General features: G+C 44.7%; 2 protein-coding genes across 4 annotated transcripts in view; both read right to left on the minus strand.

The window, feature by feature from the left end:
* The window catches only part of mlf1 (myeloid leukemia factor 1), a 36,834-nt gene extending 26,366 nt beyond the window's left edge, over positions 1–10,468 (minus strand). For 2 of the 3 annotated variants that reach the window (XM_067995398.1, XM_067995396.1), the window contains exons 1-3: positions 10,310–10,468; positions 4,130–4,292; positions 3,661–3,693 (exon numbers count right to left, since the gene is read on the minus strand). In XM_067995398.1, the coding sequence (XP_067851499.1) occupies positions 3,661–3,693; positions 4,130–4,292; positions 10,310–10,344 (231 nt within the window). In that variant the 5' untranslated portion in view covers positions 10,345–10,468. The remainder of the gene's footprint in view (positions 1–3,660; positions 3,694–4,129; positions 4,293–10,309) is intronic. The other variant, XM_067995397.1, reaches the window with a different exon arrangement.
* Positions 10,469–16,986: 6,518 nt separating this feature from the next.
* The window catches only part of rsrc1 (arginine/serine-rich coiled-coil 1), a 417,271-nt gene continuing 414,218 nt past the window's right edge, over positions 16,987–20,039 (minus strand). Inside the window, exons 10-11 of the mRNA XM_067994672.1 lie at positions 19,841–19,984; positions 16,987–17,298 (exon numbers count right to left, since the gene is read on the minus strand). Coding sequence (XP_067850773.1) covers positions 17,200–17,298; positions 19,841–19,984 — 243 coding nt within the window. The 3' untranslated portion in view covers positions 16,987–17,199. The remainder of the gene's footprint in view (positions 17,299–19,840; positions 19,985–20,039) is intronic.

Genomic DNA, 20,039 nt, shown 5'->3' on the forward strand with positions numbered 1-20,039 from the left:
ACTTGAAAGGAAAAAATTTGCAGGGCTGTGGGGATAGGGCGGGGGAGTGGGACTCGCTGGATTGCTCTTGCATAGAGCCGACATGGACTCGATGGGCCGAATGGCCTTCTTCCGTGCTGTAACCTTTCTATGATTCTATGATTAAAAACAGTGAGTGGTTGCAACATTTTAATGGTATTGCACCCGCAGGGTAAGGATTGGATCATGTTATCTGATCCATTAAGTACTGTGGGGCTCCACTCTCTTACATGACAGCTCCACTAACCCAGCAAAATGCTGCATCCTCTCCGTCTGCCCACTCAACTATTCGGCTCTAGTTTCCCCTGCACTGTTGGGAAGACTCAGTTCTAAAAACTGCACTTTTCAGTACTATGGCATCAGTATGTCTCCAACACACTTACTTAATGCTGTTGCAAATATAAATATCCACGTAGAATTACCCAAAGTGTCATTTGCGCAAGTTGATCACTTGCTACTGTTGACATTTTACTTCCAGGCAGTCCAAGGGGAAACACCATACTGTGCTTCCCCACCAATGCTGCAGACAACAGGGAAATTACCGCTTGCCTTTTAAGTGTCCACTTCTGCTTTTCACAGTCCTGCACCATTCAGAATGTTCACTATAAGCCCTACAGCAAAACTGCAAGGTCCTCCCTTAAATGTGGCTTTTGTATACAGCCAAACATCATTCTTTTGAGATGCCACTGGCTGCATTAAGTTCTTGTACCGGTCTGTCACTACCCCCCCCCCCCCGCCCCACCCCAAAACATCTTACAGGCGTAACAACCTCCCTCAGCCACCAAAACACTTTCAAGCCCTAGCCCCTCGCTGAGGCACCTGGGGGTAATTTTAGCCCCCCCACGATGGGTGGGAGTGTCTTGGGTTAAATTGGTAAAAAATGTGAAACCAGACCCCAACCTGCCGCAAACGTGCCTACTTCTGGTTTCACCGTGGCAGGTTTGGGGACGTCTGAGTAACCCGCTCTCAAGGTGGGTCCGGAATTAAAATATTTAAATGAAGCTCTGTTCCTCAGATTTTGAGGGCCATTTGAATTTAACAGCTGCAGGCTGGGTTTCCCAGGGCTTGGGAAACCCAACAGTTAAAGGGAAGCGAGAGCTGCCAGGTCCAGCAGGTATGTGCTTTTCCAGCACTGCTTGTGTGCCAGGAGCAGCAGGAGTGCTTCCCTGGCCCCTCAAGCACATCTTCTGCCACGATCTGCCTCCTCCCATGATCTCTTCCCTCCCTCCAAGCCCCTCAACCATGCCCCGATTGGCAGGGATCGTCCCCATCAGTCCCCAGCTGCAGCCTTCCACCGCTGACTTTCCCACCCGGCAGCCGGTCAGCCTCTCAATCTGGCTGGCTGCCGGGTGGGAAACGGAGTAAAAAAATGCTAATGAGGTCCTGCTGTTCAATTTGACAGGACCTTCGTGTTCCCGGCATTTCCAGGTTTCCCGGACGGAAACAAGCATCCCTGGTCCCTTCCCGCTTCCCTGTAAATATTGGGCCCTTGTGTGGTTTCATCCCCTCGCCCCTTGGTTCTAGAAGAGTACTGGAAAAATTGCTCTGGACCATGCTCTGGTTCTGTTCGAAACCACTCTTTCACTGTCCTAGCAAGGATTAGCTGATGGCCCTGCTCTACGTCCCCCACACTGTGACTCTGTTTTGTCATCTTCCTCTGTTCTCTGTTGTAAGCTCTTCTGCCCGCCAGTGCCCCACCCCATTGTTGGGCATTCTAGTACTCTGTAGCCTGTGTGCCTCATGATCTTCTGACCTGTGTCCAGCAGCGGCTTCCCCCTGCACTTTCGGGCAATCAGGACTCACATCCGATTGTGCTTTTCATCAGGACAATCATCACATTCTGCCACTCCCTAACCTGTTCAATCTCACTCCTCTAAAGTTTGGGGCCTGCTCTATTTTTCAGTTGCTCTCCCAGCCTGCTGTGTGCTGGCCAGCTTCTGTAATGAAGATTACTAAGGTGAGGGCAGTATATCAACAAGTAGGAGGTGACATATTATGTCAGTGCTCAGATATAAGAAAGCTGGAGCTTCTGCAGCAATTTTTTTCTGAACGCCAGCTGACATGCGGTATGCTGCTTTACATCATGTACGTATCTGCAAAATGCACCCAGTAATATTTATTCAACTGTCAATAGCTTTCAGCGAACAGGCTGCCCTAAGGAGACCTTGGGATAGAAAATAGTCGTCACCCGATGGGCCTCATTAATATTAATTGGACGAGCTGCCAGCATCTATCATGCCTCGACAGGCAGCTCGCCCATTTGAACAAAATAAATATCGGGCCACTTGCCTCGCTAACAGTGGCCCAAAGATAAGTGCCAGGAGGGGGAGGGGTATAGCAACAGTGGGGATGGGGGGAAAACAGTAGACGATCGGGATACTGTGGAGTCAAGGGATCGCTCCTGCTCCTCAGCGATGTTTTAAAAAAAAACTTGCCTGCTGCATAGGCAGCAGCAACCACTGATGAATTCCTGAGCAGAGCAGACCCGACTCCTGCTTTGCTCATCGGAGACCAATTTCATAGCGGGGTCCTTTAATCGGCATTAGGCCCCTCATTAACATATGCATAACAGGCGTTAGACCCCCTGCATATGTTAATGAGGGGCCCTAATGCCTGATTTAGAACTGCCCAGGGCCCCTAAAATAAAATGGACCCAACAAATTCAGCAGTGGCCTGAACGCAAGCGCAGATTGGGTGCAGGCTCTCCCCACTATTACAGTTGTCATTCTTACGCCCAAAGAATGGGAGTAAAACATACCAATTTTTGCCTCCTTGCATTTCTTTAGGTGAGCCGTTAAAGTCTTTGAATTCATGTACTGATGCTGCAACAAAACGTGTCATGGGTGGGGATGATTGTAGAGTTGGGGGAGATTATGGAAGGAATTGAAAACATGGATGGGAATTTTTAATTTGAAGTGTTCGGGGATCAGGAGTCAACATAGGTCAATGAGATAGGATGTGGGATAGGATGAGGTCTGCAAGTTTTGATTGAGCTGAAGTTCAGTGAGGGTCGAGGACTGGGTTTGGGGGTTGGGTCATCCATGAGAGCCCTAAAGAATTGAGTCTGGAGGGACAAAGGCAAGAATGAGGGATTCAGCAGCACAGGTACTGAGGCCAGTGATGTTTTGGAGGTGGAAGTAGGCGGCCTTTGTGATGGAGATAGTATGAGGTCAGAAATTCAGCTAGAGATCGAACAGGATGCAGTAAGGTTCAGCTTGAGATTGTGGCCAAGAAGAGGGAACAGAGTCCATATTGAGGGATGGAGGAGTTTATGTCAGGGCCTGAAAATGATGGCTATTGTCTTTTCAATATTTAGCTGGAAGAAATTGCAGCTCATCCAAAACAGGATGTCAGACAAGCAGTCTGGCAACATAGAGGCAGTGGAGGGATAAGGAGAACTGGTCGGAGAGGTAGAGCTGGTTATCATCAGCGTACATGTGGAATCTGACCCTACACTGGTGGATGAAGTCACTAAGGGGCAGCATGTTAATTAGCAAGAGGAGGAGTGAACAATAGATACCGAAGGGACTCCTGAGTGGACTGTGTAGGAGTCACTGCTAACAATCACTGTCTAGGCTCACAAATGAAGAAAGGCCACTGGTACAAGGTGTCGATAAGTGGCCGGTGTCTACGGAATTGTACCTGAGCAAGAGTCTGCCTTCTTGAAGCAGGGGCCTTGAAATAAAACAATGAACAATGCAGACATTAACATGCATTTTATACATGCAACACTCTAACACCATCAAAAAAAGTGAGGATCTTAAAACAACAACCTACCAGTTACATTTGGGGAAAATCTGAAATTTAATGTTCCAAAAAAGGCCTTGGCTGTGCTGGTATGAAGCCAGCACAAAAAAGGATTTCAAACATTTTTAAGCTGTATCAAGTTTAGCAATGACTTATCAAGAATATGTACGATCCATTAAACTGAAAAACATTTCTAACACTTCTAGGTTCACAACTCAACTTTAATATTACATCATCATGGCAATGTCATAATGGAAAGCTATTTCTTCTATGGGTATTTCACCCTAAAAGTCATGAATATCATTTCCTTGAAACCCAAAACCCATGAATTTCAACTAAAGTACTGAAATATTAACGATCATACCCTGTCATTAGCCCTTGAAACCTCTTGAGTGCCGTGATTGATTGCACGACGCTGTCTGTTGGTTCCACCATCTGGCAAATTAAACACGGAGTGTTCTCCCAAAAGACCTGGAAAATTGTTCATCATCTGATGGAGGTTTTCACGGTGTGAACAGAAAGGGTCCCTAAAATAGGGGGAAAATTAACTGTTTTAAACTGTAATAACTGTATGTAACTCACATGAATTATTTTGTGAAGAAACAAAGACAATATCTGCTAACTCACATCACATTTTCAAAGGAACATATTATTGTAAACAATCTTTTCCAGCACCAACAAATTTACATCACATTGAATGTACCGCACAGAAACAGGCCATTCAGCCCAACAGGTCCATGCCAGTGTTTGTACTCCACACGAGTGTCCTCCCACCTGTCATCATCCAACCCCATCAACATATCCTTCTATTCTTTTCTCCCTCATGTGTTTATCCAGCTTCCCCTTAAATGCATCTATGCTAATTACCTCAACAGCTCCTTGTGGTAGCGAATTCCACATTTGAACCACTCCCTGGTAAAGAAGTTTCTCTTGAATTCCCTATTGCATTTATTAGTGACTATCTTATGGCCCATAGTTCTAGTTTCCCCCGCAAGTGGAAACATCTTCTCTACGTCAACCCTATCAAACCCTTTCATAATCTTAAAGACCTCCATCAAGTCACCCCTCAGTCTTCTCTTTTCTACAGAAAAGAGCCCCGGCCGATTCAATCTTTCCTGATAGGTATGACCTCTCAGTTCTACGGCCTTGGATTTGATGATGAGCATGCCTAAATTGATCTAACTGGTAATTTTGACTTAGATTGAAGAACAAAGAAAATGTTAATCCATTTGTTTTCGGTGAATTGCTAGCCTTTTTCATGTTTTTTTTAAATTTAAATTTACCGATGGGCATATTCTTTCTCAAGTTGGGTTTCATGAAAGCATACAACCATTTCAAGGACAGATACCAACATGCTCTTAAACCCTTGAAATACCAGCCTGTGCATGACCAACACAATGGAATCTGGAAGTCCACGGGAAGGGGCAGCTCCTGTGCACAATACGAAGACAGTGCGCAAGAAATAGTAGATTTGAAAAATGTCTTGTTCTTGCAATGACATGTCAGGTCACCAGCTCACTTTTTTTTAAAAAAAAGGAAAAAACTCCACTTTTCCCCAATCTCCTTGAAGTTATCTCTACCATTTTATGCTCCTTTCCAAATACTGTTACCACTATTACAACAACGTGCATTTATAAGAACATAAGAAATAGGAGCAGGAGTAGGCCAATCGGCCCCTCGAGCCTGCTCCGCCATTCAATAAGATCATGGCTGATCTGATCCCAACCACAAATCTAAATTCATGTCCAATTTCCTGCCCGCTCAAATCTAAATTCATGTCCAATTTCCTGCCCGCTCCCCGTAACCCCTAATTCCCTTTACTTCTAGGAAACTGTCTATTTCTGTTTTAAATTTATTTAACGATGTAGCTTCCACAGCTTCCTGGGGCAGCAAATTCCACAGACCTACTACCCTCTGAGTGAAGAAGTTTCTCCTCATCTCAGTTTTGAAAGAGCAGCCCCTTATTCTAAGATTATGCCCCCTCGTTCTAGTTTCACCCATCCTTGGGAACATCCTTACCGCATCCACCCGATCAAGCCCCTTCACAATCTTATATGTTTCAATAAGATCGCCTCTCATTCTTCTGAACTCCAATGAGTAGAGTCCCAATCTACTCAACCTCTCCTCATATGTCCGCCCCCTCATCCCCGGGATTAACCGAGTGAACCTTCTTTGTACTGCCTTGAAAGCAAGTATGTCTTTTCTTAAGTATGGACACCAAAACTGTATGCAGTATTCCAGGTGCGGTCTCACCAATACCTTATATAACTGCAGCAATACCTCCCTGTTTTTATATTCTATCCCCCGAGCAATAAAAGCCAACATTCCGTTGGCCTTCTTGATCACCTGCTGCACCTGCATACTAACTTTTTGATCTTCTTGCACTAGGACCCCCAGATCCCTTTGTACTGCAGTACTTTCCAGTTTCTTGCCATTAAGATAATAACTTGCTCTCTGATTTTTCCTGCCAAAGTGCATAACCTCACATTTTCCAATATTATATTGCATCTGCCAAATCTCCGCCCACTTATGTAGCACCTTTAACATTGAAAAACATCCCAAAGCATTTCACACACTAGATCAAAAAAATGAATGCCAAGCCAAAGGAGATATATTAGAAGCCAACACCAAAAGCTTGGTCAAAGAGGTGGATTTTAAGAAGGATCTTAAAAGGAGACGCAGAGGTTTTTAAGTGAGGGAATTCCAGAGCATGAGGACTAGATCTCTGGAGGCACAGCTGTCAGTGGTGGGGTGCAGAGGAGGGGAATGCACAAAAGGCCAGAGTCCGACGAATGAAGAGTTCAGGGAAGCTGTAGTACTGGAAGATGTTACAGACATAGAGAAGGGCGATGCCTAGAAGGGATTTAAACACAAGGATGAGAACTTTAAATTTTAAGAAAAGTCATGTCTGGAGGCCTCCAACAACCACTACCATCTTCCTTTGTGCTAGGTATGACTCCAGCCACTGCAGAGTTTTCCCCTTGACTTCAATTTTACTAGGGCTACTTGGTGCCACACTTGGTCAAATGCTGCTTTGATGTCAAGGGCAGTCACTCTCACCTCACCTCTGGAATTCAGCTCTTTTGTCCATGTTTGGACCAAGGCTGTAATGAGGTCTGGAGCCGAGTGGTGCTGGCGGAACCCAAACTGAGCATCGGTGAGCAGGTTATTGATGAGTAGGTGCCGTTTGATAGCACTGTCGATGACACCTTCCATCACTTTGCTGATGATTGAGAGTAGACTGATGGGGCGGTAATTGGCTGGATTGGATTTGTCCTGCTTTTTTTGGACAGGACATACCTGGGCAATTATCCACATTGTTGGGTAGATGCCAGTGTTGTAGCTGTACTGGAACAGAATCTTAATCAGAGGCTAAAAATAAACTTCTGAGATTCTGTATTGCAGGGTAGCTGCTCTTCTCTCTCAGTACTCAATGACAAAAGTTTTCCCCTCAGAATTAGAGAGGAGTTGATTGCATAAGGTCACTCCCAGCAATCACCATAAAAAGATGAATGGCCTTTGGAAAATATTGTTGTGTGACCAATCCTCACGTTAGCATCTGGCTTGGATTTTTTTCTCAGACCTTCACTGCAGCTTTTGTTATACAAAAAAAAAACACAACAGCTGTGAAATTGTGATCCAAGTTTGGAAAACCTTAGAATTGAAGCCCTAGTATAAAACTAATGAGAAATGGCTGCTCTTTCATACAAGTGGTAGCAGCACAAACTACATTGCAAATGATGAGAAAAGGAAACCGTAAAGACCACTCTAAAAAGACATGGAAAGAGGTGATCAGGCAGATCATCTAAAAAAATAACTTCAATAATGAGTGGGGCAGAGTCCATGAGAGCAAAGATTTTTACCTAGTCTGTCGAAAGCGTGGGCTTGATGTGCCAAATGGGGGGGGGGGGGGCGGGGGGGACGTGAAATGCATCTCCCACTATAGTGCAAAGTGTACAAAAGTGAATCGGCAACTCGTTTTACATTCCGCCTGACTTTTTTTTTCCATGATGGAACCGGTGAGAGGCGGGAAGGGAGGTGAACAGGCTGACAGCAGCCCGCAATAATGCTGTGGAGCCAGGAGGAGCACTTACATTTCTCGTGGTTGTACATTGAGGGAAGTTAAAACTAAGAAACACAGCTGGTGACCTCGTAGTCCCTTTAGGGTACGGTACACCTGGAAAAATTTTGTGGAGTAAGTGCGGTGCGTGCTCTGCCCAGTTTCTTCCAAATTTGGAAGCAGGGTCCTAAGCATGATTCTACTGTCCTACCCAGGTAATCTGCAAACCCCTTGTTGTGCTAATTCAATTCTTTTTCTTTATTCTATTGCGTATTCTTACTCTCAATATTCAATACTTCACATTTGTCAGTATTGAAATTCATTTACCATCTGTGTCTTTATTTTAAGAGCTAAAAATGCAAATTTAGCCCACTTACAATTGGTTTCTATATTAAGGTCATTTTTGTAGGTCAGAAACAACAGGACAGGTCAGGCCTCCTGCACCAGCTCTTCGCAGTCTGAGGCGACCCCATATTTCACTCATGCTCTCTTTGGCTTCTTTCAAATCAAACTCGGTATTTATGTTAAAAGCAAAGTACTGTGGACACTGGAAATCTGAAACAAAAACAGAAAATGCTGGAAATACTGAGCAAGTCAGGCAGCATCGGTGGAGAAGGAACAGAGTCAACGTTGCAGGTCGATGACAGGTCAGGTTCTGATGAATGGTCATCGACCTGAAACGTTAACTTTTTTTTATTCGTTCATGGGATGTGGGCGTCGCTGGCGAGGAACTTGGTTGCTACTTTTGCCCACAAGAACAATGACTACACTTCAAAAGTAATTTAATTGGCTGTGAAGCACTTTGGGACCATCATTCGATGCAAAACGCGCCATATAAATGCAAGTTGTTGTAGTTTCTCATCACTGGTACTGGAGATTTTTATCCTCCTGGTCACCATTTACAGGTTTTTTCCACCATCTGAACAACCATTCCTGTATATAAAATAACCGCGTGACTACTGACACTGCAGCTGTCCTGCATTGCATTATCGGTACCACTGCTTGGGTTAGGGTTGAAGTTGGGGAGGTTTGAGGTTAAAATTAGAATTGGGGAGGCTTGGGGTTAGGATTGGGGGTTTGGGGTTAGGCTTGGGGGGTTTAGTGTTAGAAGCAGGGAGGCTTGTGGTTAGGATTCGGTGCTTTTGGGGATGGGTTTTGGAGATATTGGGATTGTTAGTGCTGTGCATTTTTCGAGATCTGTGCTGTTATCTACCTCTGCGTTGTCGACAGAAGCCGCTACCGGTGACACTAAATGCGACCATAAAATAAATCAAGCTTGTCTCAAAAAACAAACCTCAAAGCGCAAACATTTTCTTTAACTTGTTGTGATGATGAGCATGACCACATTCTCCTCTGCCAAAATTGCTCACTATTCCAGGAGCATCCTCGAATGAAAAGATTACCCTTGGCTTCTCTTCACTAAAAACCATCTTCTTAAACCCCTCTCCCCTGCCTCCTCCACCCTCACCTCTAACAACGTATGAGGAGCTCATGGACTTCTTTGTCACTAAGATTGAGGCCATCCATTCAGCTGCCTCTGCCACTTCCCTCCGTTCCCCTAGCCCACCAATCCAAACTTCCCCTAAGGTTATCCACTGACCCAGCCCGGAACTCACACCTTTCTCTAGTTTCTCTCCGAGCTCCCCTCATGCCCTCTCCGAGCTCATCTTGACCATGGGACCCACCTCCTGCTCCCTCGACCCTATTCCCACCAAACTGCTGACCACCCAACTTCCCTTCCTGGCCTCATGTTAGCTGATATTGTTAACGGTTCCCTCTCCTCAGGTGCTGTCCCTTCCCCTTCAAATCTGCCATCATCATCCACCCTTAAAAAAATTCACCCTTGACCCCACTGTCCTTACAAACTACCACCCTATCTCCAACCTCCCTTTCCTCTTCAAAGTCCTTGAATGTGTTGTTGCCGTCCAAATTCGTGCCCATCTTTCCCACAACTCCATGTTTGAATCCCTTCAATCAGGTTTCCGCCTATGCCACAATACTGAAACGGCCCTTATCAATGTCACAAATGACATCCAATGTGACTGTGACCATGGTAAACTATCCCTCCTCATGTGACTCGGTGTCAATTTTTATTTGATAATCACTCCTGTGAAGCACATTGGGACTTTTACTACGTTAAAGGCGCTACATAAATGCAAGCTGTTGTTCAAGTACGATTGCTTTTGTTTTTTTTCTTAAAAAACTGAAATGTTCATAAAAAAGATTGTTCAAACTGAAAGAAAAATAAAACCCAAGGGGTTAACGTTCAGATAGATATCAGAAGGGGTCCCATCTCAACAACTTGACAGAGGGAAGTCTCATGCAGTCTCTCGTTTGGATTGATTGGGTCCCACTAGGTTCTTCTGTCGTTGAACAAAGTCGGGCGGTTTAAGTTACGTTTAAAAACAAGATACACAAGGAAATGAAAACAAAATAAAATCTCAGCAACTTAAACAAACAGTGGAACTCAAGGCTGCAGCTTACGCGAAGAACGGATCCTCCTCCAGATCACGGAACATGGTGCAAGGGGGCTTGCGAGCTGTAGCTGGTCCTGCCGCTCAGGTCGGCGCTTGTCAGCGGCCGTTAGTCGAGCTCTCGGGGTTCCTTCAGCCTCATGCCCGCACCCCCCCCCCTCGGGTCGGATGTAATCAGCCCCTCTTCTCCCCCCCCCCCCCCACCCGCCGAGCCCTTTCCTCTCTTGATTGGCTCCCGCGAGCTTGGAAACTTCTGGAGCGTTGGACAGGCAGCAAATTATTTTTGTTTCGAAGTGGAACGAAGGCGTCGCTATGACTACGCGCACCTGTTGAAGGACGTCGCTGTGTAATGCGGGCAATCGGCTGTCCAACCCTCTGGCTCAGGGCTCCCACTAACGACAAAAGGGACAACTTCACCTCAACGGGCTTCAATCACAGTCCCTGGCGCGTGCGCCGCCGGCACGTCACAATCGGAGCGAGAGTGACGTCACCTTAAGGCCGGCGGTGACTCACAGCTCACCAGCGTGTCGGGGAAGACGAGCCAATATAAATCTGCTGGAGAGGTGCACCAATCTCTCCAAGGTGCATTGGAAATAAATGTGCTTTGGTCCCACATAAACAGCAGTAATACAATTATAGTAAGGATACTCCAAAAATCTATTAAGATTAGGCTCCAAATTGGGACTTTAAAATTGGCAAGATATTTAAATAACTGTGAACCCAAATAATATGTAGAGTATGAGCTGCATCTTGAACGGTCGAAATGCAGTAGCCTAAAAAGATTTATTTTGGAATAAAATATGACCTTGCTAACCCTGAAAGTGTGACAATATACAGCTATTTTGCTGAAAAGGCAAAAGCTTACAATTAATTCAATTGTTCTGTTTGACTTGTGTATGTCTTCATTATAATTCTTGTGCGTGTATGTTGCAAACTGGGCAAGTTATATCCTCACCATAGAAAAGGCGCAAATATCTTAAAAACAGAATAAGTGAAAGAATGATCCAACTAGTCCCACTCCCTGCTTGCTTCATAGCCCTGCAATTTCTTCCCTTCAAGTATTTATCCTATTCCCTTTTGAAAGTTACTATTGAATCTGCTCTACCAACCTTTCAGGCAGTGCATTCCAGATCATAACACTCTGCGTAAAAAAAATGTTTCCTTGTGTCGCTTCTGGTTCTTTTGCCAATCACCTCAAATCTGTGTCCTCTTGTTACTGACCCTTCTGCCACTGGAAACAATTTCTCCTTATTTACTCTATCAAAACCGTTCATGATCTTGAACACCTCTATCAAATCTCCTCTTAACCTTCTCTGCTCTAAGGATGCTGAAAGACGCCCTCGTAAGAACGGGATATGACGCTCGACTCGTCGATCGACAGTTCCGACGGGCCACAGCGAAAAATCGCATAGACCTTCTCAGAAGACTAACGCGGGACGCAACCAACAGAGTACCCTTCGTCGTCCAGTACTTCCCCGGAGCGGAGAAACTACGCCATGTTCTCCGCAGCCTTCAACATGTCATCGATGACGACGAACACCTCGCTAAGGCCATCCCCACACCTCCACTACTCGCCTTCAAACAGCCACCCAACCTCAAACAGACCATCGTTTGCAGCAAATTACCCAGCTTTCAGGAGAACAACGTCCACGACACCACACAACCCTGCCACGGCAGCCTCTGCAAGACATGCCAGATCATCGACACGGACACCACCATCACACGAGAGGACACCACCCACCAGGTACATGGTTCATACTCCTGTGACTCGGCCAACGTTGTCTACCTCATACGTTGCAGGAAAGGATGCCCCGGAGCATGGTACATTGGCGAGACCATGCAGACACTGCAACAACGGATGAACGGACACCGCGCAACAATCGCCAGACAGGAGTGTTCCCTCCCAGTCGGGGAACACTTCAGCAGTCAAGGACATTCAGCCACCGATCTTCGGGTAAGCATTCTCCAAGGCGGCCTTCGAGACACACAACAACGCAAAATCGTCGAGCAGAAATTGATAGCCAAGTTCCGCACCCATGAGGACGGCCTCAACCGGGATCTTGGGTTCATGTCACGCTACACGTAACCCCACCAGCGAAAAAAAGTTATCTGTTTTTAACCCAACGGGTCATTCTCTGTCTTTCTCTTCCTTTCGGATGTTTCTCTCCCTCTCTCTCTCTGTTTTGTGTTCTGGCCGTTTGTGTATTCGGTGATCCTGTAGGTAACATCACTCTGTCTGAACACTTTGATTGCCTTGACAACGGGCAGTTGGAAAGATTATCTGTAATCACCAGGTATTGTTCTCTGAATATAAATGCGGTAACCTTCCATGGAATCCCACACTCGCTCACCTGACTAAGGAGAAAGCCTCCGAAAGCTTGTGATTTTCAAATAAAACAGTTGGACTATAACCTGGTGTTGTAAGATTCCTTACATTTGCTCTCAGGAGAACAAGTCCAGCTTCTCCAGTCTCCACATAACTGAAATCCCTCATTCCTGGAACCATTCTAGTAAATCTCTTTTGCATCCTCTCTAAGGCCTTGACTTCCATCCGAAAGTGTGGTGCCCAGAATTGAACACAATACTCCAGCTGTACCCTACACCTCTATTATTAAAGCCCAGAATCCCATTTGCTTTTGAACAGCCTTCTCAACTTGACTTGCCACCGTTAAATATTTGTGTACACACACCCCCAGATCTCTCTGTTCCTGCACCCCCTTTAAAATTGTAGCATTTAGTTTATATTGCCTCTCCTCATCCTACCAAAATGTATCACTTCACACTTCTCTGCGTTAAATTTCATCTGCCATGTGTCTGCCCATTTCACCAGTCTGTGTCCTCCTGAAGTCTGTTACTATCCTCCACATTGTTTATTACATTTCCAAGTTTCATGATATCTGCAAACTTAGAAATTATACCCTGTATATTAAGGGCCCGATATTAGGAGGGAGGCGGGTTGGCAGCGGGGGGGTCGACTTGGCGCGTGGGTAACGCGCCTAGTGAATTCGGGGTGCTGCGCACGCAATTGCAGTTTAATTCAAGGTACTTACCTTGGCTTTCGGGTATCGCGCTGGAAAGCTGCGCAGCGGACAGACTGCACAGGCGCATCATAGGCTGTCAACTGGAGGAGCCCTATTAAAAGGGGCAGTCCTCCACTGACTGATGCTGCAGAAAATAGGCAAAATTACAGCATGGAACAGCCCAGAGGAAAGGCTGCTCCCAGGTTTAATGATGTCTCACTCCAGGTCTTATTGGATGGGGTGAGGAGGAGAGGGAGGACAGAGATCTTCTCCCCGGCGGACGGGAGGAAGTGGCCTGCCTCTGCCACCACGGAGGCCTGGCTCGAGGTGGCAGAGGAGGTCACCTGCACCACCAAGATATCACGCACCTGCATACAGTGCAGGAGGCGCTTCAATGACCTAAGTAGGTCAGCCAAAGTGAGTACACTTACTCATTCCCCTACACTCCGTCTGCCACATCACTGCCCCCACCCCACATCTCCTTCTGCACTGCCAACACAACTCTATCACGTCACTCCTCACACCCACTCAAAGCTCATCCTCATCTTACCTGCACTTACTCACCTCCCCAGTACTCATCCCACCACTACCACTCAACCCAATCCTCATACAATCTCATGGCTCTATCTCACACTCACCCTCTCATGCATCTCTTTCACGGTCAGCCTCATTCAACCTGCCACTACCTGTGCTGCAGCCACAGGGCATGTATCACATATGTGTAGTAGGAAGCATAAGGCAAACGTGTCGTGAGCATGAAGGGGATGCACAACGGTGTTTGAGGGTTTGTCATGGTTTTTACTTACATTTGATTTCTGATCAACTCACGTTACATATATTGTCACCTCTATGACCACATCTTTGCAAATCTTGTCTGGTTTGTGCAATAATGCCCTTTCCTGAGGATCATTATGAAGACCCACAACTGATGCCACCCACTGTGTCACTGCAGAGTGGGTGTAGGTGTATTTGCAGGGCTCTTTTGTGCAGACGACTGAGACGTCGCGATGTCCCTGGTGGCACCCTGGAAGGATGCAAAGGAGAAGTTGTTGAGGGCAGTGGTGACTTTGACAGCGACAGGTAAGAAGATGGTGCTCGAGCCAGCCGGGAGCAGCTCGGCATGAAGGAGGCTGCAGATGTCCACGACTACATGTCGAGTGACTCTGAGCCTCCGTGTGCACTGCTGCTCAGAGAGGTCCAGGAAGCTGAGCCTCGGTCTGTAGACCCCGAGGCGAGGGTAGTGCCTTCTGCGACCCATCTCTCTCTGCAGTTGCCTTCCCTCCTGCTGTGCAGGTGGATGTGTCACAGCACTGTGTTGTGGAGCTCCACGTGTCAGAGGTGGACGGCGTGGCCGGCGAGGCTGATGATGCTGTTCGTCCTCCGAGGAGGTCATGACTGCAGCTATGGCAGCCCCCATCCGGAAGATGTACGTTTGAGGGAGTCCGCAAGGTAGGTAAATGTGTCTGGACACCGGGGTAAGTGTGCAAGTTTGTGAATTTTATTGTTAGGAGGAGGGTGGTGGAGGCCAAACTTTGTCCAAAGTGACAGGGTGGCCTCCTGCAAAGAGTGAGGGTCTCCCCCCCACCTGTCAAATGGACCTTTGCAGCTGCCACAGGCTGATGGCTGCAACACGTCCATTTCAACTGGGAGTGTTTCCCCCAGTACGGGAAACAGTCTCAGTTTAATTGAAAATCCCACCCCTCCGAAAATATCATGTCAATCAGGTCTGCTAACGACCTGAAGTATCTACTTAATTGGTTTAAGTGGCATCCCGCCGGCAAGTCCCCCATGCGGGGGCTGCGCGCGCATGTAAGCGTGTCACTGGGGAACCCGGAAGTGGGCGGGTTGGAGCCGGGCTCCGGACCCGCCCCAGGAATCGCCGATTTTCGGAGCCCCCCCACCACGAACCCGCTGGCTCGGAGGTCTGAAAATCGAGCCCTAAGTTGTTTAAGTTGCCTATTATGTTGTTAATATATATCAAAATGAACAATGTTTCTAATACTGACCCCTGGGGAACACCACTGTATACTTCCCTCCAGTCTGAGAAACCTTTCACCAATGCTCTCTGCTTTCTGTCCCTAAGCCAATTTTGTATCCACACTTCCACTGTCCTTTCAATCCCATAAGCTTTAATTTTGCTTACAAGTCTATTATGTGGTACTTCATCAAATGGCTTTTGAAAGTTCATATACACATTAACCACACTACCCTCATCAACCCTCTCTGTTACTTCATCAAAGAACTCAATTAATAGTGTAAATGTTAATCCATTTTCCCCACTTCCAATATAGACTATTTGAAATTTGATAAACTATCTTACCGTGTAAGCAAAGAGCACTCTTACTTAAACAAATGCTCCTTGTTCAAGCCCTAGACTCTCGCTTGCAGTTGCATACAAAATCTGAGGCATGCTTTCAGAACTGAATCTAGCTTCTGGAGGGAGTACCTTATTACAGTGTGTCGCCATTGATAGAGAAAAGGAAGCAATAAGCACATGTCCCGTTGGCTGAACAAGGCAAAGATAATTGGTAAAAGTCATTACCCTTTAGTTGAATGAAGTTGAATGCTGGAAACAGATGTGCATCAGTGATGAAATAATGCTAGAAAAAATGGTTGACAAATTCATTAGAGACAGAGTCCACTTATCTGCAAGTTAAACAGAACTTTCTTGTGAAAGAACCATGAAAACAGAATGGAAAAATAAAAAAATCTATTTTGAAAAATTTAGTTGCTGAAATAAATGTAAAACAAAAAGACGATAGGGATATTTTATTATTAGGAATGTGTGGTCTGCCGTCTGGAAGGTGCAGCAGGAGGTCCGGACCATCTCGAGGGCCAGGCCTCATCTAAATAGATGAATGAGCTGCTTGTCCGAAATGGGCATCCCGATGAAGCTTGCCGGATTTTAGGCTACCCTATCATCAGCGAGGTAAGTCTGGTGAGGGGAGAGGTTACGATCATTGGGGCGGCTGGGAGTGGGGCGAGGGGGGTAGTGCGAGGTGGCAGCAGACTAGATTATTTTTTATGGGGCCCGGATCAGCACTCCTACTTCCTCCTGGTCCCACAAAAATAATTTTTTCACCAACCTTTGAGGGTCTCCGGCTCTTGGGCAACAGGTTATACTGAGTAAGGGTCCGAGGTGGACGGTCTGCCCTGTAGGCCATAAAAATGGCTTCAGGGTCCTACCTATTTAATAGGACCCAGATTTAAATGTATTAATGCGGCTCCTGCCTGAGTCAAGCAAGCATCTCAGCCGCCTATTAAACCAACAGCGGGAAGTTAGAAGTGGGGCGTAAACCAGCTTTGGATTAGATTTTAACTTGGGCTGCCAATTAATACTTTTAAAGGGGGATCAATTTAAAACAAAAGTACTTAACTTTGGTTCAGACAACATTCAGAAACTATTGTCATTATTTATGTCATCTTCTGAATTCCAAGATGGATTTACTGCTTTTAATTTGTAAACTTATTTTCAGGTATTTTTCTATAATTACCACAAGTCATACAATGTACGTAGCATAATTTGCTGCACAGTACAGCAATTTTGCATTCAAAGTCCTGGAAGCAGCAAGAATTTCAGTTTCTGAATGGATGTAATCATGAACAAGTCACTTGCTTTATCTATAATATGCAGTGTAAATAAATCCATATTTAAAGGTGAAAATGGTCTGGATATCAAATTATTTAATTAAAGAAAGATTTAGCTGGTACATATTACAGATAGTTTACCAAAACAGAAATCCACATCTTATCAATAATTATCTCTCTTCATAGTAGAAATTCATACATTACTTTTGAAAGATAAAACAATGAAATGCAGTAATTTTATAACAAACTTATTGGCTGATAGTTCAATCATTTAAGAAACAACTTAAAGCATTCAGAATCCAGACACTGGGCTTCCCATCAATTTCTCCTGCCGCAGAGTGATTAATCTCTTGAACCACTTTTCTTCTGCTTCTTTCTTGTCCATGAACAACTGTAGCAGCAGAACATAATCAAGGGCAGAAATTAGTCTAATAACTCACGTAACATATAATTATTGTTTAACTCAACTTTTCTTAACGTGAAACATTTAAATCTAGTTTCAGTTACTTATGTTTATCCAAAGCAGTTTTTGAAGTGCAGCTGCAAGAGACTGAGAACTCATGCAACTTGCTCTTTCATAAAAGTTACAGTGGTTGGAAGATCGTGGTGCAGTATCATGAACCAACAGGAGGTGACTTTGTGCTAACAAGCTTCCAATTGTGGAATTTGAATCTCAGTGCAGAGGCTCCAAGCAGAGGCCAGGTATTCCAACACGAGGAGGGAAACAAAAAGATCCATCTGCCCTCTTTCCTGGGGTGATGTGTGGCAGAGGGAGACCCAAGAAAGAGAATACTGAGAAAATACCCAATTTAAAAGAAATATAAGAATGTTGGAGAGTTTAATTTCTTGAAGTACAAGACATTGCTGCTGCAACCATCATAGATTTTTTCATCGTTATTCTTTTGAGTTCTTTTGATATTCTTTGAAACCAGTGATAATATTTTCCTCTTGGAAACTCAGAATGTAGCAGGTATTCATCAGGAGTAGCCCCCAGGAAAAAGAGAACATGAAAAGCTTTTTTGCAACTTCTAAAGCTTTGACCCAGCACCATTACAAAACACTTTACTATTCATGTTAGAAAGAGTTGCACTAACATCAAAACTAATTGTTGTTCACAAAAAGTCAAAATGGATATGATACTGCATATAAAGGGGCCAATAATACTGACATCATTTGCATAATTTATAGGTGCTCTGGATACATGTTTCATGATGCGCCAAGAGTGTCAGGGCTGCATTGTCAAGCACCAGCAGTCAGTAAAGAGCTGCTGGCTGGCATTGTATACCAGAAACGTTTCCAGCTTGGGGGAAGGGGTACCAGGCAGAGGGAGGGCAAAGGAAGATGAAGCACTGGACAAAGGGTGTCAGACGGCGAAGAATAGGGGTGCCCCAGATTTCTTTTTAAAAGTTCAATGGTGGCCTTCCCTTCAGTGCCTGTTTTAAGTAGGCACAGTGCAACTGGAGAGCTGCTAAGGCACTTTAGCTCTATTTTTAGGTAGCCACATCATTTGGATGGAACCGGGGGCATAATAAGCGTAGTGCACACCTTGTTGTAAGCTCCCAAATCCCCTTTGTGCTCGCTGCCTGTACTGGGGCACAATTAATGCCTCTGGCGTTTTGCAGGTTTCAAATACCTGCAGCCAATTGTCCATATTTCATTAGAATAGTGCAAATGCAACTGATTACCGATATAATGAAAGAAAAAAATGGCAGGGGCACCAAAGAGTTAATGGGAAAGATCATGTGATGGGATCATTTGAATTACTTCAGAAGGATGAGTGTCTAATTCACTTATATGCTATTCTGGACTTCAATCATTATCCATCATCTGGAGAAGAGCAAGTGTAAATTAAATCTTGCTGTCATCTGCGGTGTTGTTGTTGCATGGTTTGTTCAGAATGTTTTGGTCTGTTATTTTAGATCTCATCAGCTGCAGCCTAACTCAAACGGCAAGTTGGTCAGAAACATTATTTATACTTCTTAAATACATTAGTGACAGTTTTGAATGACTGGTAGAGATGTTTGATTTATTTCTAATGAATGCTGTGTCTTTGTAATATGATGTTTTATTGAACCTTACTCTCAGATTTTGTAGTAAACTATTAGTTGTTCACCACAATTAAACATTTGAATCCAAAGTTCACCCAAACACTATTTGCCAATCAAGAATGAAAACAATGGGGGTAATTTTCAACTTTGGCAGAGGCGAAAAACCGAGGGTAGGGAAAGGAAAATCGGACAGGGTGTGTGACGGGAGGCCAATCCCCTACTGCCAGTGGTTGAAAATTACCCCCAATGTTTTTCTACAGCTTCAGAAATTCAGTTTTGATGTCCATATCTATTTGCCATATCTGGATTACTTTAAAAAGTTTATCAAAAATGCAGTTAAAAAGCATAAAGATGGATTTCTACCCAGCTTGAGATTTACCAGCTTGAAATTTAAATTTTACTGCTGAAGAAGGCTAAATTGTTCTTAAGTGAAGCTATCAGCTGATAATCACATAATACAGGCCAAACCAGTTTTGGATAAATGACCAAATGAAAACAACTACATTTCTGTCCAAGGGATTGAAGTTCGATTGAGTGGTATTTTTGTTGTACTTGATAACACACCCCTATTTGGTTATTTTAATACAGTCATTTGTTAACAACGTAATTAAGATATTGTGATATTGTACATACGAATTTTACATGAGCGTGGTAACCAGTGCGTTAAAAAATAACGCACAATGGAATTTCAACCCCCAAATGACTTGCAGGTGATAATTCACTGCAGCTGAAGAAAAATCTCAAACCAAATGGTAGCTATGAATGCTTAGTTAGTTGGTTCAGTTTGGTTGCATTTTGTTAGCTACATGTCTTATTACTATGTTATTACTAAATCATAAACTAAGTGGCCAGTACAAATTTATAGATTAGTCACAAAATACTCACACTAGGATGAGCCAATGAGTCATCATCTTGGTATTTAATAGCAGAAGGGACATAATCAATCTCTTGTTTGATTTCAATATTAAAATCCGCTGTTCTGTTGCTCAGCGCAGTAGATTCATGTTTAGCTTCAGCAGGTTCTTGTGCCTAAGCAAAGGGGAAAAAAAGATTAAACCATAAATATTATCTTAAATCTCAGTGC

Source organism: Heptranchias perlo, chromosome 13 (genome assembly GCF_035084215.1).
Source record: "Heptranchias perlo isolate sHepPer1 chromosome 13, sHepPer1.hap1, whole genome shotgun sequence".
NCBI classification, from domain to species: domain Eukaryota; kingdom Metazoa; phylum Chordata; class Chondrichthyes; order Hexanchiformes; family Hexanchidae; genus Heptranchias; species Heptranchias perlo.